Raw genomic sequence first — 26,457 nt, forward strand, 5'->3', positions numbered from 1 at the left:
GCCTTTTGGGAAACCCATAACCCATGTCAGTGTCTTCAAGTTCAAGTCTCTGCTGCAATTCTTATCCAGCTCCCTAATGTACACTGTAGGAGGCAGCAGGTGATGACTTGTACTTGAGTTTCTGTCACCCATATAGGAGAACCCAGGTCAGACTGGGTCCCAGGCTTCTGGCTTCAACCTGGCCCAGCCCCATCTATTACACATATTTGAAGAATTAACCAGCAGATAAAAGATCAATCCATCTCACTCCCCCTACTTCCCCGTCCCTTATCCCCACCTCTCTCTCCATCTACCTCTACATTTGTATTCATTTGAAAAGCAGAGAAATAAATTTGAGCATCCTAAATTCTCTATTGCCTCAGATATTTGCTTCCTACAAGGTCAACTGATTTGTTAATATAATTTGTGCTATTCATTTTCCCCAAAATCAAGTAAGACTTGGTTACTTGTTCATATTTATAAATCGAGACTAATATAGTCTGAACAGGAAACTAGCTTTCTTCCATATGGGTGCATGTGTTGCTTCTAATTTAGCAGCTTGCAACTTAACAGAAAATCGATAACAAGCACTGCCCAAATGTGTGGGTTACTCCACCAGCAGGTTTCCCATAGGCGCCTGGACACACTGCAGCAGGGTGGCTGAGGACTCCAACAACCCAAATAAGGATGCAGAATGCTTTGGAACCCCTGCTCAGTCTAACGTGGACATCTGAAGTTATTGTAAGTTCTGCTTCTCGTTCAGAGATGGGGATCCCACATGCAGACCTTTATACGTCTGTATAAATAGCAATCTGGATCCACCCTACAAACTAATAGTTCTCACCACTTACAGTCACCATCTTCAGCACTGCTCTCTTTACTAATCGAACCTGCCTGAAAGACCAGACTGAGCATGCATACACATGCAGTGTTGGGGGCGGGGCTGGCACTGTGGTGTAGCTGGTAAAACCTTGGCCTGCAGCACTGGCATCCCATATGGGCATCAGTTCAAGTCCCTGCTGCTCCACTTCCAATCTACTCCCTGCTAATGTGCCTGGCAAAGCAGTGGAGGATAGCCCAAGTGCTTTGGCCCCTGCACCCGCATGGAAGACCCAGAAGAAACTCCTGGCTCCTGGCTTCGGATCAGCCCAGCTCTGGCCATTGCAGCCAGTTGGGGAGTGAACCAATGAATAGAGGGCCTCCCTCTCTGCCTCTGCTTCTCTGTAACTCTGCCTTTCAAATACATAAATAAAAATTAAAGAAAGTTCAGTGTTTTTAAGTTCATTTCTTTGTACACTTTTTGAAGCCCCTGTATATACACGCACCACTACAAATCTGAATTTCAAATTTACATATGGCATTCCTTGAAAATCAATCTTAAAGCTAAGTGAAAAAACTCAAATACAAACTGACAAAAGATCCCTAACTCAACCAGGAACCATTACTACAGAAGTTTAAAACTCTAGCATATCATAAATGAGATTACCAGCACACCAAAAGCTTAAGTTTCCAAAGTATATTTTCAGCTACTGTTTCTCATCTGAAGTTCCATGAGAAAGTCAGGCATTTAATGAAGAAAAGATTTCCAAGTTTATCTAAGTTTAAAAGAAATGTCCCTTATGGGGCCAGTGCTGTGGCACAGCTGTTTAAAGCCCTGGCCTGAAGCGCTGGCATCGCACATGGATGCTGGTTCTAGTCTTGGCTGCTCCACCTCGATCCAGCTCTCTGCTATGGCCTGGGAAAGCAGTGGAAAATGGCCCAAGTCCTTGGAGACCTTCACCCCCATGGGAGACCCGGAAGAAGCTCCTGACTCCTGATTGTGCAGCTCCAATCGTTGCGGTCATCTGGGGAGTGAACCATCTAATGGAAGACCACTCTCTCTCTGCCTCTCTCTGTAACTCTGTCTTTCAAATAAAATAAAATAAAAAAAAAAAAAAAAAAGAAATGTCCCTTAAAAATGCTAACAGCCAGCCTTACCCCAATTCCCCAGAATTTCTAAAATTAGCATGTCACTCTCCACACTTTGTCAGGTTTCAAAAAGGAAAAACAAGGAAACTCTACCTTCTCCCATACAATTCAGATGCAAGTCTAACTGCCCTGTTCCAGGGTTATGGCCATGGCCTGCCTTTGCCTCAACCATGACGCCTTCAACTATGAAGACCTCCCAACCATCTCAGGATAAAGCCCAGAATCCTTCACTGCCTTGAAACCCCATGGACATCTATGGTTTCATTTAGAGGCACTCAACTCAGCAATTTTTTTCATTTTTCTTCCACAATACCCCTACCATAAAGGTCATCCAGTTCCTCTCACAGCATGCATCTCGCCCCATCACAGGGTCTTTCCACCTGCTGCCCTTGTGGCCTCAGACAGTCTTCCATGGCCACCCCCAGAGCTCTCAGCTGCCGACTCTCAGGTTTCAGTTGACATATCACATCCTCAGGAAAGCATTTCCTGCTGGTGCCCCTCAGACTCATGTCTCCTGCTTGCATCTTCATGCTTGTTTTCAGAGAGCAATACAAAAGAGCTGCTATCTGTCACCTGTTTCTTGTACTATGTGCTGCATTGAGCTTGTCTTGCTTGCAGCTGTACCATAGTATTCAGCCCTGAGCCTGTATCTAGGAAATATTCAAGCCATTTCATGATTTAATATTTTAATCATCTCTAATCAAGTCCCCGAGTTTCAGAAAAGGAGTCTAGAAAGTCTTGCCTGATTTTGACAATTTTATATAAGTCCCAAGAAATGAGCTTGAATAACTGCCAAAATAAAACTAACACCACTGCCCTAGAGTCAGATTTGAGCAGCCATCACAGCAGCATGAAAACCAACATCTACCCTGGGAGAATTCCTATTGTTTCATGTTTTTTCCTTGGTGGAGTTAACAAAATACCCAGTCAATTACATACTCATCGTGACAGCTACTTTGCACTGTCATAAGTTATTGCTGGCTTTAATAAACACCTTCCTTAAACAGAAAGAAATGCAAATCTGGCAAAAGTAAAGAATTGTTTATGAATATCTGGCAAACACACATGGCGATTGTTGGGTATAACAGAGGAAAACAGCTAATTTCATAGAAGCACAAACCTACTTATTCATTAGTTACTGCAGTAAAGCATTACTAACACCCAAGCAAAGGCACTGAGGCTCTTCTGAACCTAATGAAAAGCAGCAGTGGAACCCCACAGCTGTCACAACATGTCTTCAGTTTCGGCTCACAGGAGTAACAGCAGATATCAGGAGACCCTATCTCAGCATAAGAACTGCAGTTTGATTCTAGACCACTTTCCAAGAGAAAGGAAATTCTTTACAAAAGTTCACCTAAAATAAACCACAAAGACTAAATTTTAATTTTGTGTTCTGTATCTGACAGAGCTTCAAGACTAGAAACACAAGCTGGTAGAGATAGCATCTTGGGCCACACAAGGAGAGACTGGGCAAGTTCCAGGAGACAGATACTTAATAACCTTATTGTTTCTGTTCAATCTGTGTGACTTTGACAAATGAAAAGGCCTCCTTTGGAAGATTTAATCAATCTACAACTTTGTTCTTCACTGGCTAAATGTAGAAAGGAATATTCCATCATAACTGAAGCAAGAACAGAAGGGTTAAGTTCCATTCATATTTCCTCAGCACACAACCCCAGAGGGAATGAGAGATGGACATAGTGAAACATGAGCCAGGATAGTTTTCAGTGCAAGGTAACACTATTTGTGAAAACTACACCCTGTCTCCTCAAATGTGACCTGCCCTGATTCAACAGTCATAGACATTCAAGTATCTTAAGATAAGCTTTTATGAAGTGTCTCCAAATTAACTGAGCTACACTTTGGGTGTTTCAAATTACTTAGACAAGGTTTTTCCATCATTGCCTGATTATTTAACATGCCAGGCTCATGAAAAGGGCTTTCCAAAGACTTTGATGAGCCTTATTCCATTTAGGATATCATGTGAGTTCATCCTACCTATGAAGGTTCTATGATGTGTTACTTTTATCCTAAAATGGAGAGAGCAAGAAAGAACAATATATACATGTCAGGAATGGAATACAGGTTGAGATCCTAATCCGAAATACTTGGGACCAGAATTGTTTCAGGGTGTTTGGTTTTCTTGCCTTTTTTGTTGTTTTGGCTTTTCAGAATTTGAAAAGTTTTAATACATACGAGTGATCTTGTGGATAGGATCCAAGTTTAAACACAAAAATCATGTACACTGCATATGTACCTCATACACAATGTTGAACTGTACACAGTATTCTAAATAATTTTTTGCATGAAACAAAGCATCATGGTATGGAATTTCACTTGTGGTATCATGTTAGTAACCAAAAAGTTTGATTCGGCAGCATCTTGGATTTTGGATTTTCTAATAAGGAATGTTTAACCTGTACATACAGATCTAAGATGACACAGGAGACAAAGGACAAAGCATGGAGTTTGTCCTGAATTTTCTACGATTGAATTAACTTAAAAACTTCAGTTTAAGATACCTAACCCAAACAAGTTTATCTATAGGTAGTAAAATAGGTCATCCCCTAATCAAGATGATGCCACATCTTCTATGAACAAGGACTACATGTTAGGATTGTCTCTGGACACTTACATGGCACTTCACATTTCCAAACTAACTTGGCGTTCAATATCACTTGATATCTATTAGCCCTGTTTGACCTGCTCAATGTCTGCACTCCCTAGGCAAGGTGCTAGAAACAATAGGCAAGCTCTCTATCAGAGTTAGGAGAGCAGGCTGAGGCACTAGAGGGTGCCAAGACTAGCTGGTGGATCAAAATGCTTCCCAGGACTTTTCATTCAACAATTAGTATTGGACACCTACAATGTGAGAGGAACTATTTTATTAGAGAGGTAAACAAGGCAGACTCAAATCCTCATCCCACAAACTAACATTTTAATGAACACTGCCATACAATTTGGGTTTTCTTGGCTTAGCTAGTAGGATGTCATTTATAACACCAAACGTTTGATGAAATTGGTTTCTTTGCACATCTAGTTTAAATGTAAAAAATTAACCACCCAGTCAGTAATTAAAACATTAAAAAATATTAAGCACTGATAAAGCAAATAGAAACAGAAGAGGACGTCTCTATTCTCAGATGCTTAATCTTATGGGAAAGAAGCATATGATGTTAAAAATTCAATAGGAAGTTCACAAAACATGTTGTCTCCAAATGGAAAACAAACATTGTAGTATATCTTCAAAGGAGAAAAACGAACCAAGATACTGAGAGGTCTAAGACTGCATCAGTACCCTGGAAATAAATTCTTCTAGGCTTTGTTTTGGCAGGTGACACTGCTCACTAGCCTAATCCTCCACCTGCGGCACCGGCACCCTGGTTTCTAGTCCTGGTCAGGGCGCCAGATTCTGTCCCGGTCACTCCTCTTCCAGTCTAGCTCTCTGCTGTGGCCTGGGAGGGCAGTGGAGGATGGCCCGAGTGCTTGGGCCCTGCACCTGCATGGGAGATCAGGAGAAAGCGTCTGACTCCTGGCTTCAGATCGGCGCAGTGCGCGGGACAATAATGGCCATTTTGGGGGTGAACCAACGGAAGGAAGACCTTTCTCTCTGGCTCTTGCTCTAACTCTGCCTGTCAAAAAATTCTTCTAGGCTTTTTTTATACCAAGAGACAGATTTACCAGTGTGAAGATTCCAGCCATTACCTAACTTTTAACACTACTTTCTGTAAAGTACCCTCCAAAAAGCTATTCATATTATTCATATTGTTAGGAAGAGATCTAACATTTAAGCTTCATATGTTTGTTTTCCAAATCTGTTTTACCCATTACAACTCAACAAAATAAGTACAATCATAAAAAGAAGCTGAATACATTTAACTTCCCTCGGTCAATGATTTGATAAACAAGGCTTTGTAAGTTGATTCTGTGGATATTAGATAAATTTGGGGGCAGGCATTTGACACAGTGGTAAGACACTGCTTGGAACACGTGCATCCCATCTGGGAATGCCTGGGTTCAAGTTCCAGTTCCACTTCAAATTCCAGCTTCCCACTAATGCACACCCTGGGAGGCAGCAGGTGATAGCTTAAATTCGTGTGTCCCTGCCACTCACATGGGAGACCAGACTGAATTCAGAGATCCTGGCTTCAGCCTGGCTCAACCCTGGTTGTGCAGGCAGTGGGAGATTAACCACTGGAGGGACAATCACTATCTCTTTCAAATAAACTAATTTTGAAATGAATATCAATTTGGGGAAGTTTAGATAAGGTTTGGGGGCCGTAAAGTAAACCATTTCTTAGACTCAAGTCAATTAATACTCCAGGGAATTTAACAGGGTAGATATGTTAGCTATTTCTAAGAATATATCTTACACCAAAAATAATCTGATTTTGTTTAAAACACACACACTTTTAAACAATTTGCAAAGTTATTTATAGTTGTGAAGGCAAAGTTTTCTCTTAGCATACCTTAAGACAGAAATAATGTGGTTGCTACCTCCCTATAATATTTAATTTTCCAAAGCTCATTTTCTTCAGAAACAAACTTTCTTTGGAAGGGCAGGATTTTAAGTCACTTGTTCTCACAACCTAAAGACAAATCTTTAATACTTCTAAACACTCCCACGTGATCCACCAAGTTTTGATGGCTAGTTCCAAGGTCACCAGTTACCACACAGAGAATGAAAGCTGAGGGCCCTAAGAAATCCCAAAGGCAGGGGAAAAAAAAGATAATCATAAGACAAACGCCAAGTATGCCTACAGAAACCAACTTTCAAACGCTTATTTAGATGCATTCCTGGAGATATTGCTTCCATTGCACCAACGATGCCTAAATGATCACTGAGCCTCATCCACAGCCAAGAACACAGCACAGGCTAAGGATCTGAAGGGGAGGATGTAAGGCAGAAGGGGACAGAAGACCAAGTCTGCCACCAGACACACTCCAGCTCCTCACAGCTGCGACTCTCTTCATGTGTTCTATAGGGAATTCATCTTAATTTTTGAGTAATTTTCAAAAACAAATAAGGTAAATAGCTAAAATATTTGCTAATAAAAAGTATCTTATCTGAAGTCCAGGGTTAATACTAATGTGCAAGCGCGCACACACACACACAAAGTGCCCTTAAGTTTTATTTTTGCTTGTAACTGACACACAGAACATTTACTTACTGATACATATCAAAATCACCATCACATGATATCATACATATGTAGAACAACGATCAGATCTGGGACCCTGGCTTACCCATCATATCCAACATTTATCATTTCTTTAGAGTGAGAACAAGAACTCTTTGCTAGTTACTTCAGAGGGAGAAAAAAAAATACCTTTTACCCATCTACTGATAAAACAATGAAGAGTCTGAGACAGAAACCAGCAGGAAGAGAGCAAGAGAGTGGAAGACAGACTATTACTTGACCCTTTCTTCCAATCTAATGGCTCCCACTCATGGCAGTGGATTTCAGTGAGCAGTCTTTAAATTCTGGTGCATAGGGGATTGATTGTATGCAATCATGAAGGAGATCAGTTAACCACTCTGCAACCAAATGTGTAAATGAGCACCAATTAAAACATGATCATGAAGGGACAGCAATGTTACAGTCTGTGAAAGAAATAAGTGACTGGGAAGGAAAATAGGAAGGACTTCACTCCATCTGAAATGATTCAAAGCTGAAACAATGTCATTATAATATTGGATAATATTGGGTTCACAAAGAATTCAACATTCATTTACTTCAGCAACAGCCATCTACTGTGTCAGGACTCCTTCCAGGAGTTAGGGAGCTGCTGACCAAAATAATCTCTGCCCTTGGGCAATTCACCCTCAAACCTGGAAAATAACCCAGGGCTCAAAGACAATGCTCAGTAATCTGTTATTTGAAACTCAACTTCAAAGAGAAAAATGAAGTCTAATCAAAAAGGAACATGCTTTGTTACAGTTACTGAAACTTCTAAAATATGGAATGACCACATTATTCCAATTAAGTATTTATATATTAAAGCTTGAGTTAAAAAATCAATTTCTAATATCTTATAGTAAATCACTGACAAAGGACACCCTTAATTAGAAGCCAAGAAAAACTCAATAGGTCTACAAAACCACACTAAAGCGACAGTTAAAACTGGATTCTTACACCTGCAACAAAGATTGAATGAGAAGACATCAGACTAAAGAGGCTCACACAATCCTAGAAGTAAACAACAGTGATCACCAGGTAATAGACGTGGGATTTGGCATTCTGCGCTCTACATGCCCACAGCATGGGACACAGGACCTCTGGAAGGCTCTGAACTGCAAGGGCAAAGCACCATGATGACAGGGAGTTCTTAGTGACACAAACACAAAGGACTGTTTTGAAAATCTATAGCCATTACACAAATCCCGGAGTTCTCTCCCACACCCAAGCAACTATTCCTCTCCTACTTTTTATAAAGAGGAGCTTTACTACTTGAATAAACTGTAACAGAAAGCCACTAGGTTCAAGGATACCACACACAAATAAGGCACCTTATAAAAACAGGAGAATTGAGGCCAGCGCCGTAGCTCACTTGGTTAATCCTCCACCTGCAGCGCCGGCATCCCGTATGGGTGCCGGGTTCTAGTCCTGGTTGCTCCTCTTCCAGTCCAGCTCTCTGCTGTGGCCCGGGAGGGCAGTGGAGGATGACCCAAGTGCTTGGGCCCCTGCAACCACATAGGAGATCAGGAAGAAGCTTCTGGCTTCTGGCTTCAGATCGGCACAGCACCGGCCGTGGCGGCCATTTGGGGAGTGAACCAACGGAAGGAAGACCTTTCTCTCTGTCTCTGTCTATAACTCTGTCAAATAAAATATTTTTAAAAAGTGGATAAAAAAAAAAAAGAAAAAGCAGGAGAATGAAGTGAAAATCTCCACGTCAAAAGATAAGCTCAACAGGGCAGGGACTTGACATGTGAATCCCCATTAACTATAATGATGGTTGACACAAGTAAGTGAGCAGACATTCTGAAGATTGGTTTTTAAATCTCCAAAAACATCAACAAAATCAAGGTTAGAAAGCAAGAACAGAATATAAAATCTGAACATCAACCAAGGAGATCTAATGCCTCAACAACAGGAGCTTCAAGAAAGGAAAGAATGGGAGGAAAGTATTACAGATAGTTCAAGAAACTTTTCAGGGCTAAAGTTTCCTGGTTGAAAGTGCTCTATAAATGCCTAGCACAAAGTGAAATTTTAAAATACCAGAAATAAAAGATCATAAAATACTCAAGGTATTTACATGAAACTGTCACAAATCAAAGAATCAAAGAGTGGAATGAGACAGGCATTTGGCCTGGCAGTTATATCTGTTTAGAGACCCATATCCAATTTGCAAGCACATGGATGCAATTCCAGGCTCCAGCTTGTTGCCAAATGTGGACCCTGGGAGATGGCAGTTGATAGCTCAAGTAATTGGGTCTCTGCTACTGGTGTGGGCGACCCAGCCTACCTACTGTGGGCATCTCACAAGTGAACCAATGAATAGTTCCCTCTGTCTGCCTCCCTCTGTCTCTCAAAAATTAAAAAGAAAGAATTTTACAGAATTTCAATGGCAATCTAGAAACTAAGTTATACATAATAAACGCCTTCTAAATCCTATGGGAAATGTATTTTAAACTAGAATTCTAGACTTAGTCCAAAGACAAACTAAGCATACAAGTAAAGGGACAATAAAAGCCATCTTCAGAGACCCAAGGTGCTCAAAATTTACCTCCTGTGTCTTTTCCCTCTTACTGCCCCCCTAAAAGCCAGTGGAGACTGTATTCTACTGAAAGAGAATATAAGGAGAACAAAATTTTTGCATCAAGGAAAAAGCTGATACAACACTCAAGAGACACCAGAGGAATTCCCAGGAGCAACCTACAGGAAATGCCAGCATGACGCTGCTGGGTGTCAGAGGACAAGTTCAAGTGAGAGTCACGGCTGAGGGCACTGTTGGGAGATTAACAAAGCAAAACCCTCAGGTGCATGTGTTTTACCATAATCAGGATGGCCCAGAGTTGGAAAATAAACTGCAGTTGGAGGATGAACTAAAAGACTCAAGAAAGTATATTACGATTAACTCAAAAGCAGAAGTTAGGTGAAAAAATAGGAAAACATTACATGGCTTAGAAATGAGTGTTCCTGCAACAAATATTGATGTAGTCTAAAACAGTCTAATACACATGGGGAGAATATGTGGAGAAAAAGTTTGAGGAAGGAAGTATTGAGAGAATGAAACCTTCACAACCCGAAGTCAAAAGGAACAGATCATTTCCAAAGTTGGAAGCTTAAACAGTAGTCATAAGCATGGAATTTGAGAAGAGGTAAAGGACAAAACCAAAACAAAGAGCTGTTATTAAGTGACTGCAACAGGGAGACAAAATGGGCATGGATGATGGAACAAGAATCTGCCACTTTTCTTACAATATTCAGGATATTAATGTTTAAATTACAGATCTAATTTTATAAAATATTAAGTTAAAATTTTAAAAAAGAATGTGTCATTCAATAAACTTGTTCTAGTCATTTACTTCTTACCTCATAATGGGATGATAGCTCTTTGGAAAAAAAAAAACAGTCTTGTGACAAAGACACTTTAGATTTGTGTACAAATTTAGTAACAGACCTAATATTGGTTTTAAAATAAATCTCTACTTAAATCTTTTCATGTGAAATTTAAATGAGTAAAACTGTATCATATCCACCCATGGCCTCATTGTATCACAAATCAGCTTTGTACTCTTGTCAATAACAGCCAAGTGAGATATTTGGTTGCTTAGTCTAAAATCTCAAAAGTAATTATCAATTAAGATAATTTATACATTAAACTTAACAAAAGTTTCTCCTCTATTACAATCTACCTTGTATATAAACCTATCCTACGTACAAAGCAGGTAAAGTGGGCTTTGCCAACCAATAGCTTTGAGGTGGATCAAATCCAGCCTCTTTTGTTTTTGTTTGCTTTTTAAAATATATACTACCTAATAATTTTTATTTTTTTAATGGTTGAAGGAAGGCGGTCAAAGAAAAATATTTCTTGATGTGAAAAATCATGTAAACTTCTGATCTCGGTGTCTATCAATCAAGTTTTATTGTAGAACACCCTTATTCATTTTTGCATCTATGGCTACTTTCTGATGAAGGTTTAGTTGAATAGCCAAGACAGATTTTGTAGCCTGTAAACCCTAAGGTATTTACTATCTGCCCCTTTTGTGGAAAAGTATGTATCATTCTGAATTTCATTTGAATTTTGCTTTAAATTATTGGTCAATGAAATCAAGAGGTGTTGATAATACTCTATACAATCCTTAAAAGAATGAAGTCCAGAGATTTAATGGTTTGCTTAGAGAGAAATGGGAACAGAACCAATGTTGAGTCTCCTGACACAAATGTGGCTGCTCTATTAGTCATCCATTCCTGAAGTTCTCAGCTTGGCACACCTTGGTTCTCACACTCTTTTCAACCTGCTATTACTGAATCACTTCTTTCATTTTGGTTCAAAATGTGAATATAATGTTTTAACTCCAAGCTTTCCCAAACAGATTTCTGCAGATATTTACTTACGGCTGTGACAACACAGCAGTAGAGAATAGCAGTTAGGGACTGAGTGACTGGTACCCTGCCTCTGACCCTGTCCCCGAGAAACACTCTGCCCTTCCAATCTTCTGAACTTTCCTACCCTCACTTTCCTTGCCTCCAAAGCTAAGCATGGTACTGACCTCAGATGACTGCAGTTAGAGGAAGACAAAGGACATCAAGAACATAAGGCACCGACCATCTCAGAATCAAGAGCTCAAAAAATGGTTAAGAGCTTCATGGGCGGTGTTCTCAAACTTCACTGTGGCTAAGGTCATGTTGTGACCTTGTCACTGCAGATTCTCTTGGCCCTACCCTCAGATATACTCTCACCCTTCAATATGGAAGGGGCAGGGTTCTGTACTTTCAAGCTCATATAGGATTTGAATGCAGGTAGTCTACAGAAAACACAGTGATCCCTACATCATGAAACAGATACAAAGAGGTTAAGAGACAGGCCAAAAGCTTGAATTATCACGGCTTTGGTGCAGGTGTTAGATGCAGCAATTAAGACAAAGCTTGAGACCCCTGCATCCACATCAAAATCACTGGTTTCCAGTCCTAGTCCACTTCAAATTCACCTTCCTGTTAATGCACACCCTGCGAGGCAGTGATGCTGGCTGAAGTACTTGGGTCTCTGCTCCCCATGTGGGAGACCTGGATGGAATTCTAGGTTCCTGGCTTCAGCCTGGCCTGGTCACAACTGTTGCAGCCATTTGTAGAGTGAACTAATGGATAGTTTTCTGTGTTTCTCTACCTGTTTTTTCAAATAAAATCAAACTAAATACATTTTAAAAATTCTAATCACAGCTTGATGTGGTCTATGGTATCTAAATAGCAAGGAGCCGAGTACTACTCTTTCCTTTTGCTATTTTCTTCTACAACCTTTTTTATCATTAAACATCTATTGATCTCTATAATTTAACTATGAAGATCCCTTCCCAGTTTATGAAGCTCAACTTCTAGGTTACACCCCATTCAACACAGAAGGAGCTCAGTAAGTTTGGTCCTCAGATCCCAATGTTACCCCAGTTTTCTGCCTTAGAATTCCACCACACAACCCTGTTCCCAACTCCAGAGACCTCAAGACTGATTCAATTTGCATATTAGTATATTTGCAAACAGAAGGACAGAGAAAAACAGATGTGTTCCCACTTTATAACACAAAGAAAAGCTAAGAAATCTGTCTGAAAACAAGCACAAAACCAAACACTCCACACTGAAGAACTCTGATGGGGAAAACATGCAGCAAACAGCGGCTGCTCAGGGGCAAGTCTTCAATTGAAGTGTCTGTTCCCAAACCAGCAATGTAAATGCACAGGTTCACAGTACCTTGCTCCAGTCTAAAGCACAGGGAACGCCTCGCTGCTTCCATCTCAGGAGTCGGGTTATCTAGGACGTGTCTACACCACTGCAAAGGATTCAGGGATTTCTCTGATGAGGTGAACGTCTTGGAAGAGCCAACGTACAACCTTGAAAAAAGAAATCTACATTATAGGTATGATACAGGTAGACAGAGTAACCTCTCTTTGGGGGGAGAACAATGTCTATTTAACAGTTTCTACAGAAGAAAACTCACATTTGATTACTGTAAAGTACCAAAGTCATTTTTAATGGCAAATATTCCCCAAACAGAATAGGATACTTTCGGTAGTGACTTCAAAAAAGGTTCTATTGATGTCCCCCTTAACTGCACCTGAGGAAGAAATCAGGCACTTTTGTTACTGAAGTAGCCCTCAACAGGTCCTACAACGATCCATCTCACTTCACATTTCTAGAGCAACATTTTCATCTCTTTGGCAACAGAATCTCATGTAAACTCAGATAACTGGATGTAAACATGACCCCATAAGCAAGACAAATCTTAAGTGTACTGTAAAAGATTTAAAAAAGTCTAAACACAACTCAGTCAGTTGTTTGCCGATTCTATAAATCTTTAAATACATCAGCTATTTCTCCCATCTCAAATCTAGGCCAAGGAAAAATTTACGGTATTTCCCATTATAGGGTTATACAAGCAAGTTTATATTGAGGAATATCCACTAGTTAACTGAAAAGGCCAGGTGTGGGAGTGAGGGCGGAGGAAGAGCAAGTACCTCCTGGCAATTGCTGACCTCACTCAAGTAAGCTTGTTTTTAATTATAAATCTCATTAATTTAATATTCTTTCAAAGTTTCCCTAATTATAATGAGCATATATTCTTGAAATAACACTTCATTATTTGCAATTCCAATGTCCTAGACAAGACTTCTGCCTATGCTAGCAACTTATCAGCTATATCCAAGGTTGGTGGGGATCATACTATTTTTCCATAGTTCTTTCTTATGGGTCAGAGATTGGCAAACTTCTCCTGCAAAGGGCCAGCTAGAAAATACCTAGGGCCTTTGGGCCACATGATCTCCCTCACAAGTAGTCAATTCTGCCATCCCAGCCCAACAGCTTCAGAGCTGGTATGCAAGTGGAAAAGCACGACTGTTCCTACAAACTTCATTTATAGACACTGAAAGCTGAATTTCTAAGAATTTCCCACTCTTTTATATGATGGGGGGGCGGAGTCAAAAGTTCCCATCACTTACCATACATCAGATCTGATTTGCCCTTGGGACACTGTGTACTAACTCTTGTTACAGATACTCACTCTATAATAGAGCTCTTTTAACCCATTTAATGGAGGTGAGTGTTTGGCCTAGCAGTTAAGACACTTACACCCTACATAGGAGTACCTAATTTCAACACCTGGCTCCATCTCCGGACTCCAGCTTCCTACTAAGGCAGACCCTTGGAGGCAGCTCAAGCAATTGGGTCCCTGTCAGCACCATCAGACACCTGAATTAACTTTCCAACTCCAGGCTGCAGCCTAGCCAGACTGCTGTGAGCATTTAGGGACTGCACCAGCAAATGGGAGCTCTTTTTCTGCCTCCCAGTTTTTTTAAAACTGATTTAACAGTAACTCCAATATCATTTTTTTCTTAGAGTGTGATCTATACTATTTCCATCAACTATTATATTAATTGTTTTAAAAATCATTTCCTGAGTCCTTCCACAGCCCTATTATGGGAACACTACTACTCCATCTTTCCTTGCTAACAGATCCAACTGGTGCCTCTCCCTAGTTCAAGTAAAGGTCCAGCTAGGCCAGTTCTTCAACTTTGCTGCATCAGAAATCACTTAAAAGGCTTGTGTGTATGGCTTGTATACACACACACATATATAATATATATATATACACACATATATAATATATATATACACACATATATATAATGCATGAAACATCACCTAGTACTCCATGTTTGTAGATGCAATTTTTAAGAGTCAAAAAATAAAAAGCAAATTAACAAGAACTACAGATATCGTTGGACCACACCCTGTAAGTTTCTAATTTCAGTAGGTTTGGAGTAGAGTCAGAGAACCTGCATTTCTAGCAAGTTCCCAAGTGATGGTATTGCTAGTGTGGAGACCACCCTGGAAGGGCATAGGGATAAGCAGTCACGGTGACTGCAGTGTTCTCCTTTGCCCAGCCATTCGTCCAGGCTCAAGCTCTAGGCACGACCACAGCTAATAAGAACTGAGAGGGAAAAAAAAAATCAGTGATGAAGTTGAAGGCAAGATTTTCCTTAGATTTAAAGGGTAACAAAACCATAAGCTGCCTAAAAGAAACATACTTTAAATATAGAAACACAGATTAGGTTGACATTAGGACAGAAATTAAACCAAACAAACACCCTCATGGTAAACCCTATACCCAGAACACTGCACTGCTAAATCTTAACAAACATTTCAAAGATAAAATTTTTCACAAACTCTTGCAAACAACAACCAGAAACACATTCTATGATGTACCACCCTGATACCAGAACTAGATGCAGACATCATCAGGGCAGAGACCGATCAGCATCCCTCATGAACAGATACAAAATGTCTACATATCTTGGGATCCCGAGGTCATGTTAGCATGCAAGTATCAATGTTATTTAGCAAATAAGTTAGAAAAGCATATCATAGTCTCAACGAACAAAAAAAATTACCATCCATTCCTGATTAAAGTTCTCTGCAAATGAAGACCAGAAGTACACATTCTCTATTGGATTAAAGGCATCTAACAGCATACTTCATGGTGGAAGACTGAAAGCAATCTCCCAAATATTAGAGCAAAACATGGACATGGGCTCTCATCACCTCTAGTCAACTCTACCAAGGGTCCTAGCCAGTGCAACTGGGCAACAATAAAAACATTCAGATGGGGGAAAAAATCTGTTTATTCAGATGATGTGATCATCTATTAAAATATTCTGGGGAATCTACCAAAAAAGATACTACAGCCAATAAGTGAGTTCTACACATCATTTTCATTTCTCCTGAAATTGTTCCATAAAACTAAATCACAATCATAATCCCAGCAGGATTTTTTTGTAGAAATGTGAAGGTAACAAAATTCATATGGAAATGTGAAGATTCTTGAATAGTCAAACAACAGTTAAACAACAAAGTCAAAGCTTCTGCAAACTGAAAATGTGTCAAATGCTTAGTAATGAAGTAATTACAAAACTAAGTAACAAAGACAGTTTAATATGGCATAATCAATGGGAATCAACATTCCAGAAATAGAACCACACAATGGAATACTGACTGTAATCAAAATGCAGAGACCTTGGTGGAGAAGAGACAGTCTCTTGAACAAACACACACTGTTGGAACAAACGGATATCCTTATACGAAAAAGTGAACTTTGATCCATACTTCAAACAATATCCAAAATTCAAAATAGATCACAGGCAAAAATATAAAAGTTGAAACTGTGAAACTTCAATTAGATACCACAGATTAAAGCCTTTGTATTCTTGGGTTAACAATTATTTCTGCACTTAATCTTAGCCAAAAGGCTGAGAAGTGATAGAAATTGTATCTAAGAAATAATTGTTAAAACTAAAAATATAATCCATAAAAGAAATAATTATCTATTGGATTTTATCAAAATTTAAAAATTTGCTCACTGAAAAATACTGCTGAGAATGAGTGACAACCAATGGACTCTGAAAAAACTGGAAATCATACATCTGGTGACGAACTTATATGCAGAATACATAAGAAACTTTTGCAAACTCAATAATAAGCAACCCAACTAAAAATGGGTAAAAATGGACCAGTATTGTGAAGTAGTGGGTAATGCCATGTGGGCACTGGTTGTTATTCTGACTGCTCCACCTCTGATCCAGCTCCTTGCTAATAGCCTGGGGTAAAAAAAAAAAATCAGAGGAAGAGGGCTCAAGTGTTTGGGCCCCTGGCACCCACATGTGAGACCAGAATGAAGCTCCTGGCCCAGGCCTGGCCTGTCCTTGGGCCTGCCCCATTCCAATCCATTGCAGCCATTCACTGAGTGAACCAGCAGATGGAAAATCCCTCTCCCTCCCTTTTCTCCCCCTCTAACTCCTACCCTAGTGTTCAAATAAATAAATCTTTAAAAACTTGTCGAATGATGTGAACAGACATTTGACCAAAGTATACTGATGTCAAACAGGTATATGAAAAGATGTTCATAATTAGTCAAAGAAATACAAACCAAAATAACATACTACCACACAATCTGAATGGACTGGCCATAGCAAGAATTTGAGAAATATACTATGTCGGAAAATTTCATGCAGTGCCTATGCAAATGTAAAAGCATGTAACTACTTTAGAAGGGTGGGGAAACTTCTGAAAAAGTTGGCATACTCCTGAATCTCTTCCAGCCACTCAAGTCACTAAGTTTCTACCCAAGAGAAATGAAACAGTGTCCCTAAAGACTTGTATACAAGTGTTCAGTTCTATTTGTAATGATCAACAATTGGAAACAATTCAAATACCCAAGAAAAAAATAAGTGGATGTAAAAAACATGGTTATATCCATGCAAGTCAACAGCTTTCACTATAAAGAGGAATGAAGTGGATTCATGTAGCATCAAAAAACTTGAAAATAATTGGCCTAAAAAGAAACTAGACAGATAAAAGAAAAACTATCTGAATTCATTGATGTGACACTATAAAAAGTGCAAATTAACCCACAGTGACAGAAAACAGATCAGGGAGTGTCTGGGTTGGGTATAGATAGGAACCAGAGAGAAGGAATACAAAGGATCACAGGGAAATTTAGTACTGGAACATGTTCATTATCTCAATTGTGGTAATGGTTTCAGGAGTATATAGGAGAAGTCTTCAAAAAGTTCATGGGGAATACATATTATGAAAAACTATGCATGGATTTAAAAATATGCTGCACTAAAGAATTTTTACAAGACTAGTGTATTTATCTTATTTGAGAGGCAGAGACACAGACATGGAGAGCTGCCATCAATTGGTTCATTGTCCAAATTCCCAAAACAGCTGAGGACAAAATCAGGATCCAGGTATCCAAACCAGGTCTCCTGTGCATGGTAGGAATTCAGTTACTTAAACGATCACCACTGCCACCCAGGGTCTACATCAGCAAGAAGCTTTAGTAAGGGGCCAAAGCCCCAAGTATCAAACACAGAATACTTGGATATGGAACACAGGAGTCTTAGCTAACTATTTAATAGCTAGGTTCAACACTTGACCAAAATTTATCTATTAATACCATTCTTCCAAGAATTCTTTGAGGTACCCCCCTATATATGCCAAAGTCTATTTAAAAAGTATAATTAGATAGTTTGTCTACCAATTACGCTAAAATAAAACTGTTTAAGCAAGAAAAATGAGGGAGAGGAAGCAGAACATGGAGGCAGACTTCTTCCTATCCCTCAATGTTTCTAGGCGGCAAGACTCACAGCTGGCATCGACCATGTATGCAAAGAGAAGCAGGTGCCACCATCCTGACAGGAATGGGCCGCTAGTTAGTTAACCGTGGAACTTCCTTATCTCTATTCTCCTCCAAGTTGACTCTCCTTACTGTTGACCAGACACAAATGCCTGTCTCTGGGCCTTTGCTTGGTGTGCTCAGATCCCTCTCAGCCACAACCTTCTATTCCCTTCAGCATCTCGTGAGGATAACTGCTATCTTCTGCTAGGAAGCACCCACCAATCAGTTTGCCTCCAGATTTCAGATCCTCTCACCAACTTCTTTGGGATAGAATCCTTTTTGGCTTCTGTTTGCATAGGAACACCACCAGAAGATTCCTTAATCTCTCAGTACCTAATACAGTTCATTTGACCACTCAGCTTCACAGCATATTCAAAAGCACAGCTCACTTCCCACAGGCACACCTAGTTATTATGTGATCCAAAACCCCATGATTGTTTATGGGGATTTTTCCTTTTCCCCATTACATCTCCCATCCTGGTTATATGCAGCAATGTTTCATCCCCACCTTGACTTTCAGAGCAGGGGGATGACCATGGCACTAAAAATGAGGAATTCATTTCTATACCTGCATACAGAACCGAAATAGTAGACTCCCATCTTACCCCACATAGCAAGTCTCACCACCCTTTCTCCACCACAGCCTAACACCAGAAACTTACTATCTGAATAGGCTGACACAAAGAAGCCCAGAATTCAGGCATACCAACATTACATGTAATTTATTTCTTTTTTTTAATTTTTTTTTGACAGGCAGAGTGGACAGTGAGAGAGAGAGAGACAGAGAGAAAGGTCTTCCTTTGCCGTTGGTTCACCCTCCAATGGCCTCCGCGGCCGGTGCGCTGCGGCCGGCGCACCGAGCTGATCCGATAGCAGGAGCCAGGTGCTTATCCTGTCAGGCATACCAACATTAACCAAAGGAAGAATGAGGTAATTCACTGAATCAGGGACTACACGGAAATCTACCTGCTGACTGTTACATCTGTAGAATTGACTATTGCTTATCTCCTTCATGAACATAGGTTTCAATCTGGAGAATCAGGTCAAGCAAAGAGGATTTAGAGATACTGAAAATTGGGCTGGTTACCCACTCAGTCACCAGTCTACTTTACGAAAGCTCAACCCACACAGAGCTTTCCATCAGCTCCAAGAATTCTTGTATGCAAAGATAACCAATGATACCAAATATCTGCAATATTCCTTTTTATACAAAACCTAAGTTAAATAGAAGAAGGAAATAACCAAGAAGAAAACAGTGCAGGGAACAGATACACATTCCAAGACAACCTTAATTGACATCACTGGAAACAAAGTGTTGCAGTATAATATATATGTGACAAAAAAAAAAAAAAAAAAAAAAAAAAAATTTCTTTAACTTGAACAATGAAACCATTCATGAAACACAAGTCATTATCTGAGTTTAGATCAAGTTGAAGAAGTCTACCAGAGGTAAAATAAAGACATACTAGCAAGGGGAGAAAACAAAACAAAACAAAACAAAAAACCTTCCTCTATTACGTGGACCCACATTTGATTGTTAAAAGATCTTTTAAAAAACATGTGGAGAACAAGCTACAAAAAATGGGGGGAGGAGTAAATTTCCCAGAATTGAAAGGCAGGCCACAAAATCATGTAAAAATATCCAGTACAACAAATGAACAAACCTATATAGTAAGGTACAGCATTTTAGAATCTTAGGGATAAGGAAAGCTAGAGTTGCAAAGGATTATATATCTCATTCATGATGCACTCCAAAGGCTAGAACAAAGTGGAACAATGCCTTTGAAAAATGGGAAGGAAGGAGACCGGCAACATGGCTCACTTGGTTAATCCTCCACCTGAGGCACCGGCATCCCATATGGGTGCCAGGTTCTAGTCCTGGTTGCTCCTCTTCCAGTCCAGCTCTCTGCTGTGCCCCGGGAGGGCAGAGAGGATGGCCCAGGTGCTTGGGCCCTGCACCCGCATGGGAGACCAGGAGGAAGCACCTGGCTCCCAGCTTCAGATGGGTGCAGCACGCTGGCCGTAGCAGCCATTTGGGGGGTGAACAACGGAAGGAAGACCTTTCTCTCTGTCTCTCTCACTGTCAATCTCTGCCTGTCAAATAAAAAAAAAAAAAAATGGGAAGGAAAATGATTGACAGATTTTGACACCCAGGACAACTATAATCATGTGAAGCAGAATAACATTTTCAAATAGGCAGGATCTCATACCTCCCATGCATGTCCTCTCTCTCAGAAAGCTATTGTTCCCCCCTCAAGACACTAGATGAAATATGAAAACAGAATTTGAGAAACAAGAAATATGATGCAGGCACAAAACTGAAGGAATTCCCATAACAATCCTGTGCATCCAGCCTAGGGGCAAACAGTAAACCCTGGAACAGTGAGATTAACCATTTCAGAAAAGATAGCACCAAAACACACATTGTGAAGAGATTACTAAATGTGTGTGAACTTATCAAGGAAGTTTACAGTTTCACTAGTGTTTGGGGGAAAACAAACTGTGTAAGGAACCAAAGTGAGCTCTTGGAGGAGCAAACTCTTGGAGGAGTTTAGAAAACATACAACAAGGCTTGGTTAATAAGTTGAAAAGAAAATGTGTGGGAGCTAATCCACAGAATACAAAGAAAAGGCAACATGAGCAAAATCGACATTTGAGATCTGATTGTTTACAGCCCTGTCTGTACTCTTGAGGAACAGTGGTTTTTCTACTTAGTACCTGTTGAATTCTTTATTTACTGGAGGGTTAATCTTATGATTATAAAGTAAATTGAGGGGTCTGTACTGTGGCATAGGGGGTAAACCCACCGCCTGCAGTGCCAGCATCCCATATGGGCACCAGTTCGAGTTCCAGCTGCTCCACTTCCGACCCAGCTCTCTGCTATGGCCTGGGAAAGCAGTAGAAAATGGCCCAAGTACTTGGGCCCCTGCACCCATGTCAGAGACCTGGAAGAAGCTCCTGGCTCGGCTCCAGCCACTGCGGAGTGAACCATCAGATGGAGGACATCTCTCCCTCCCTCTCCATAACTCTTTCAAATAAATAAATCTTTAAAGTAAATTGATAGTATGTCATTGCAAAAATTAAAATAAGGAAGGAAGAGGGAGGGTCAGGGCTAGGATAGGGTGGAAAATATCACTATTCTCTTGAATTGTATATGAAATGAGATTTAGTCCCCTTACAAATTTTTTAGGAAGATTATGAGAAAAGAGATATGGCAGCTGAGAATGAACAGCAAAGAGCTAAGCCTTCATCTTCCACAACAAGGTGTTTTAGTAAAAGTATGACTGTGTGGAAACAAAATAAATTGCTGCAAGAGTGGACAGTGATGTCTGTTTGAGGGACTCAGAGGTAGGAAGTTGATGATTGCCATTTTATGTAACAACCCTTGCTACAGGTTTTTGAACCTCTTACATCCTACGTCTTGTGTTATTTTGATAAGACTGTAGAAGCACTATACAATGTACAATACTAAGACAAAAGATTTTCAGAAATAGTTCCCAAGCAATGCACCCAAGTCAGCTTTGACCCTAGTATTTCTATGACCTAGAGCTGGATTTAAATTTTAAAAAAAGGCAGTTAATAAGATCATGGATCTATAAACTTCAAAATAAGATCTCCAAAACTAGACACAAACAAGGTAAAACCTGCATTTTTCATAAAAGCTTTAACTTTCCAAAAACCACAGTAATCACTTTTGGCATTACAATACCAATAACATTTATCATATCTTATTTTGCCTTCATTATTGCAACACACCTCTTAGTGACATACAAACTACTCTTTAAACTTCAGTCTCAATGTAGTGGGGGTGGTCTACGTAAAAATATTTTAAAAGCCTTACCCTAACACTCCAGAATCCTTCAAATATTATAAAAGCTACATCTTCAAATGTCATGTTATTTTTCAATAATGTACAAAAGAACATGCCTAGAGACTATGGATCAATTGAACACTTTGTCCCTGTGGGTCAAATTCTTCCAGTGACCCTTCAGTTGAACAGTTTGTCCTTGTGGAAGTCACAGAAGAAGTAGCTATTTCCATTACACCGTGGTTGACACCTACAGTTTATGTCACCAAGGATACAAGCATTGCTTTGAAATGCATTCAGCACAGCGTGGTGGCTCAGGTCACTACTTCCAGATCCATGACTCCTGTTTAACATCAAAATCAAGTATCATTTTGATCATGGCCTGGAGAAGAAAATGGAGGGGTTTTTCATTCCATGTTAGATTATTTGGAAATTATTGTCAACCATTCTGCTCAAACTCTGTTGCCTGTTTAACAAAGTTCAACCTAGTTCTACCAGTCACTCCAATTCATGGGCTGCATATATCAACATTCAGAGTAATGGCTTCAAACAGGCACAGATTAACAACACCCAAACATCAAGTCCTATTGGAACAAAGGTAAAGCAAAGTTTAAGACCATGAGAAGAGTTCATCACCATGTGCTGGGACTCACTTGGCCAAATATGTGTGGTATAATTGATTTGGAAATAATGCCTTCGATTTCATTTTACTGCATTCACTGAAACAATTTCTCGATAATATCACATTTTCTTTTACTACATTTATCAGAATAATTTCCTGTTAACAAACATGTTTGACTTTTGGTTTTATTTCAGCAAACATATCCAGGGAGAAATACTTCAACTGAATACATCTGAGGGACAAATTATTCATTTGATCCGAAACTATTACCCTTCTCACAGAATCCCTTCTTTTCCTTCCATTTCACATTATGGACCAGTGATTTAGTACATGGTAATACTGGGCAATCAAAATTCACACAAAGCCCACCGTAATAACACTGAATGTTTCAAATGAAGTACAGAAAAAACATCTGTTACCCTCAGGACATTTGGCTTTTAAACCACCCTTTTGCAAATAACTCAAATGGTATAGCAATATATATTTATAAATATATATATGCAGAAAAGTAATACGTGGTAATTTTCAGACAAGCAATTTTAAGAGCCTTCAATTGCCACAAGTAAAACTAAAACATCAGCACTGATCACAATCAACAGTCTTTTGTTCATGTCAATAGTGTTTGATTCACGAGCACCTGCTGGGATCAAATTGGGCAGCCACTGCAAAATTTAGCATCACTGAGCTATTAAAAGGGGATGTGAAGACCAAATTTTAGTTACTGAACTGCCCTATACCAAACTTTTCCTCTAGCCAACCCAAAAGACCGAGGTATGTATTTCGTTGTCTCTACAGTGTTTCAAAGTTACTCCTTTGAAACGTTATATATCATACACTTCAGTCAACTCCATTTGCTTCTGGAAAACACTGTGCATTTTCAATTAGCATTGTCAGAAAGTGAAGCACCCTCTGTTTTCAATGAAAATCAATTATGCAAAGAAACAGTTTAGGTGGTCTAATTTAGTGGTGCCATATGTGTAGTGCAAGGTGTTCAACAGCTTTGATGAAGAATTGGCAATGATTTTAGCCAGCTGTCTGGGGTCTTGGTACTACCCATGGAAGATGAGTATCTCATTCATTAAATTTCCTTTAATTTGTACATATCACCATTTTCCTTTGTATAATTAACAAATCTTCTCCTGTCCTTTCTAGATGGGCAAATAAAAACTGCCACATTTCCTTTACATAATTTCTGCTAATTCTAGCTCCACTAAAATAAAGCCCTAGTATTTCACATTGACAGACATTTTTATTCTCTTGAATGAGGGGGACAAGACCTGACCTCTATCATAGTTCTACACTATCTTTAGATGGCTGGGCTTTTCTACCACTGTTCTTTAATGTATTTTGTTTTTGAACAATAAAAATTTGAGTGTTTCACCAGGATGGGCAAATATGTTCTTCATGTAAAATGAAAATAAAAACAAGCTTAATCAAGGCAATGATAATACTGTAAGATGCAACAAACTGACCCCCCCCCCATCTACTGCACTTCAGAAAAAAAGAAAAAAGAAAAAAGGTAGTCAAGCCACTGAATTGATCTTATAACCCACTATTGGGTTGCAACCTAGTATGCAGGAACAAGTTTATCAATGATACAGACACTCCTGTGTACATAATCTGAATTTAAATCTGAACCCTTTCAGTGACTAACTTGAAGAGCTGACACCAGCCATCTCACTCAACTTCTGGCTTTCCACACTCAAATACAGAAGCTGGAACAGGTCAAGAAAAAAAAAAAAAAAAGAGAGAGGTTGCTGTAATATAGTTAATAATGTTAGTAATTGGTTCCCATTGGCACTTCACACCAATCTGACTTCCTCTGCTTGTCCCTGATACCTCTCAGCCTGGTGACATGGGACAAAGATATGAAGCTTGAAGACACTCCTTTCACAAAGACTAACAATTCTTCTAGTCACCCCAGGTCTCACCAAGGCATCAAGACTGTAGTCCTCTTCTCTACCTCTCAAATAAGTTGATAAGTACAGGCAGGTGTTTAGCCTAGAGGCTTATATGCCATATGCTTGGCTCTGGCTCCCAAGTGCAGCTCACTGCTAAAGTAACCTGGGGAGGCACAGCAGGTCTTGGGTCAGTAAAGTGGATCACTGTCACCCACACGGGAGATACAGATTGAGTTCCTAGTGCCTGGTTTCTGCCTGGCCCACCCCCAGCCATTCTGGGCATTTGTGGAGTGCACATTTGGATAGGAATTCTGTGTCTCTCTCTTTTAAAAACAATTTTTAAGAAAAAAAATCTTCTGTATAGGAAGTGACTTTCAACATTTCAGTCCACCCCTAAAGTTAATGGCCCTTCCTTGTTTTTCTACCTGGGATTCAAAACCCATGTTTGTTTTGAGGAAGAGACTAGAACCAGTATGCCATTTGTCCATTGAAACATTTGTAAAACATCAAGGTGTTGATCTGATTTATTTACCTATATTCTTAATGAAATCAATAGAACCTGATATAATTTAGATTTGCTCCAAACCGTCTGAAGGACAAAATGCTACTCGCACTAAGTAGGTTTTTTTTTTTTTAAGTTATTTCAATGCTCTTTGGGCAAAAAGTACAGTATAAAAGGAAAACCTAGATATCAGTATACTAACAATAGTTGAATAAATATGGCAGCCATCAAGAAAATATTAATACTAAATTAGCTGTCACGTGCTATATACTGACAAGATATTTTTACTACATGCTAATATTTTTAAAGCATAAAGTTGGTTACCTGTATTAAAAATGCAAACAAATGTCCTTCCACTGTTTACATACATACCAGAAAAAGCCAATCAGAAACAAAGTTAATCTACAATAACTTTAAAGTGGTATAAAGGCTTACAGTTACTAGCGAAAGCCTAAGAATCATCCTGAGACCATTTTCCAGTCCCGTATTCACGCTGAAACTGCGGTGGTATTGGTAATGCCCAGGCCTTCTTGTAAAGGTGTAGCTTCCAAAGAAAGGCTGGATGTTCCAGAGGTGGGGAGTTGTTGCCTTTCTACAGCTTGAGCTCCCTTCACAGCTCCCAAGAGTGAACTGCTGAGAAGGAAGCATATGCCTCTGAGAAGCTTGTTCTAGCTCTACTTATTTTAATTCTTGAATCAAACCAATTAACACTTTGCACTTACAGTTCTCACTTAGAATAACATGAAGGGCAAGGTGCAGAGCAGTTCCCAGGAGGAAGCCCATAAGGCGCTCCAGCTCCAGCTTCCCTCCTGCAAACACTCAACAGCAGCACAAAGGAAGTGAGGAACACCCAGCAGGAAAGTTAGGACGTGCCCCACAGAAGAGGACCCAAGATCAAATAGGGCTGCAGCTGCACTTCTGGCCACTACTGTGCACAAGGTGAACCCTACTTACTCTCTGCAGGAGCCCAAGTTGCACCTGACCTGACCTTCTACTTATCCGACCACTTCTCGCCACGGCCAGCGATGGAGAAAACACAGGAACCAACCAAAAGTCAGTCATGAGATGACCATTACTATCTCAGCAAGCAAGGAGAAAAATACAACATAAAAGAAACTTCCCTCAAAGTTTCTCGATGACGAGAAGTAGAGCAGATCTCCACGAAATGCTGCCAGCCTCAATAAATTTGATAGCCAACTTCAACGTTTCTAAAACTCATACACACACATCCACACAAAGCTCTCTAATCTCAATTTTCTTGAATCTATAGAGATTGCACAAAGTT

The 26,457-nt window shown here is 39.7% G+C and overlaps 1 protein-coding gene across 7 annotated transcripts in view; it reads right to left on the bottom strand.

Moving 5' to 3' along the window:
• Nucleotides 1-26,457, bottom strand: part of SLAIN1 (SLAIN family member 1) — an 82,109-nt gene that overhangs the window by 52,865 nt on the left and 2,787 nt on the right. For 5 of the 7 annotated variants that reach the window (XM_089303536.1, XM_089303535.1, XM_008260074.5 and 2 more), the window contains exon 2: nt 12,855-12,994. The exons of 1 other annotated variant lie outside the window; for it this stretch is intronic. In XM_089303536.1, coding sequence (XP_089159662.1) covers nt 12,855-12,897 — 43 coding nt within the window. In that variant the 5' untranslated portion in view covers nt 12,898-12,994. Of the gene's footprint in view, nt 1-12,854; nt 12,995-13,101; nt 13,219-26,457 lie in introns of all 7 variants that reach the window. One more of the 7 variants, XM_089303533.1, reaches the window with a different exon arrangement.

Source organism: Oryctolagus cuniculus, chromosome 9, assembly GCF_051225735.1.
Source record: "Oryctolagus cuniculus isolate XC-2025 breed Fujian yellow rabbit chromosome 9, ASM5122573v1, whole genome shotgun sequence".
Taxonomy (NCBI): Eukaryota; Metazoa; Chordata; class Mammalia; order Lagomorpha; family Leporidae; genus Oryctolagus; species Oryctolagus cuniculus.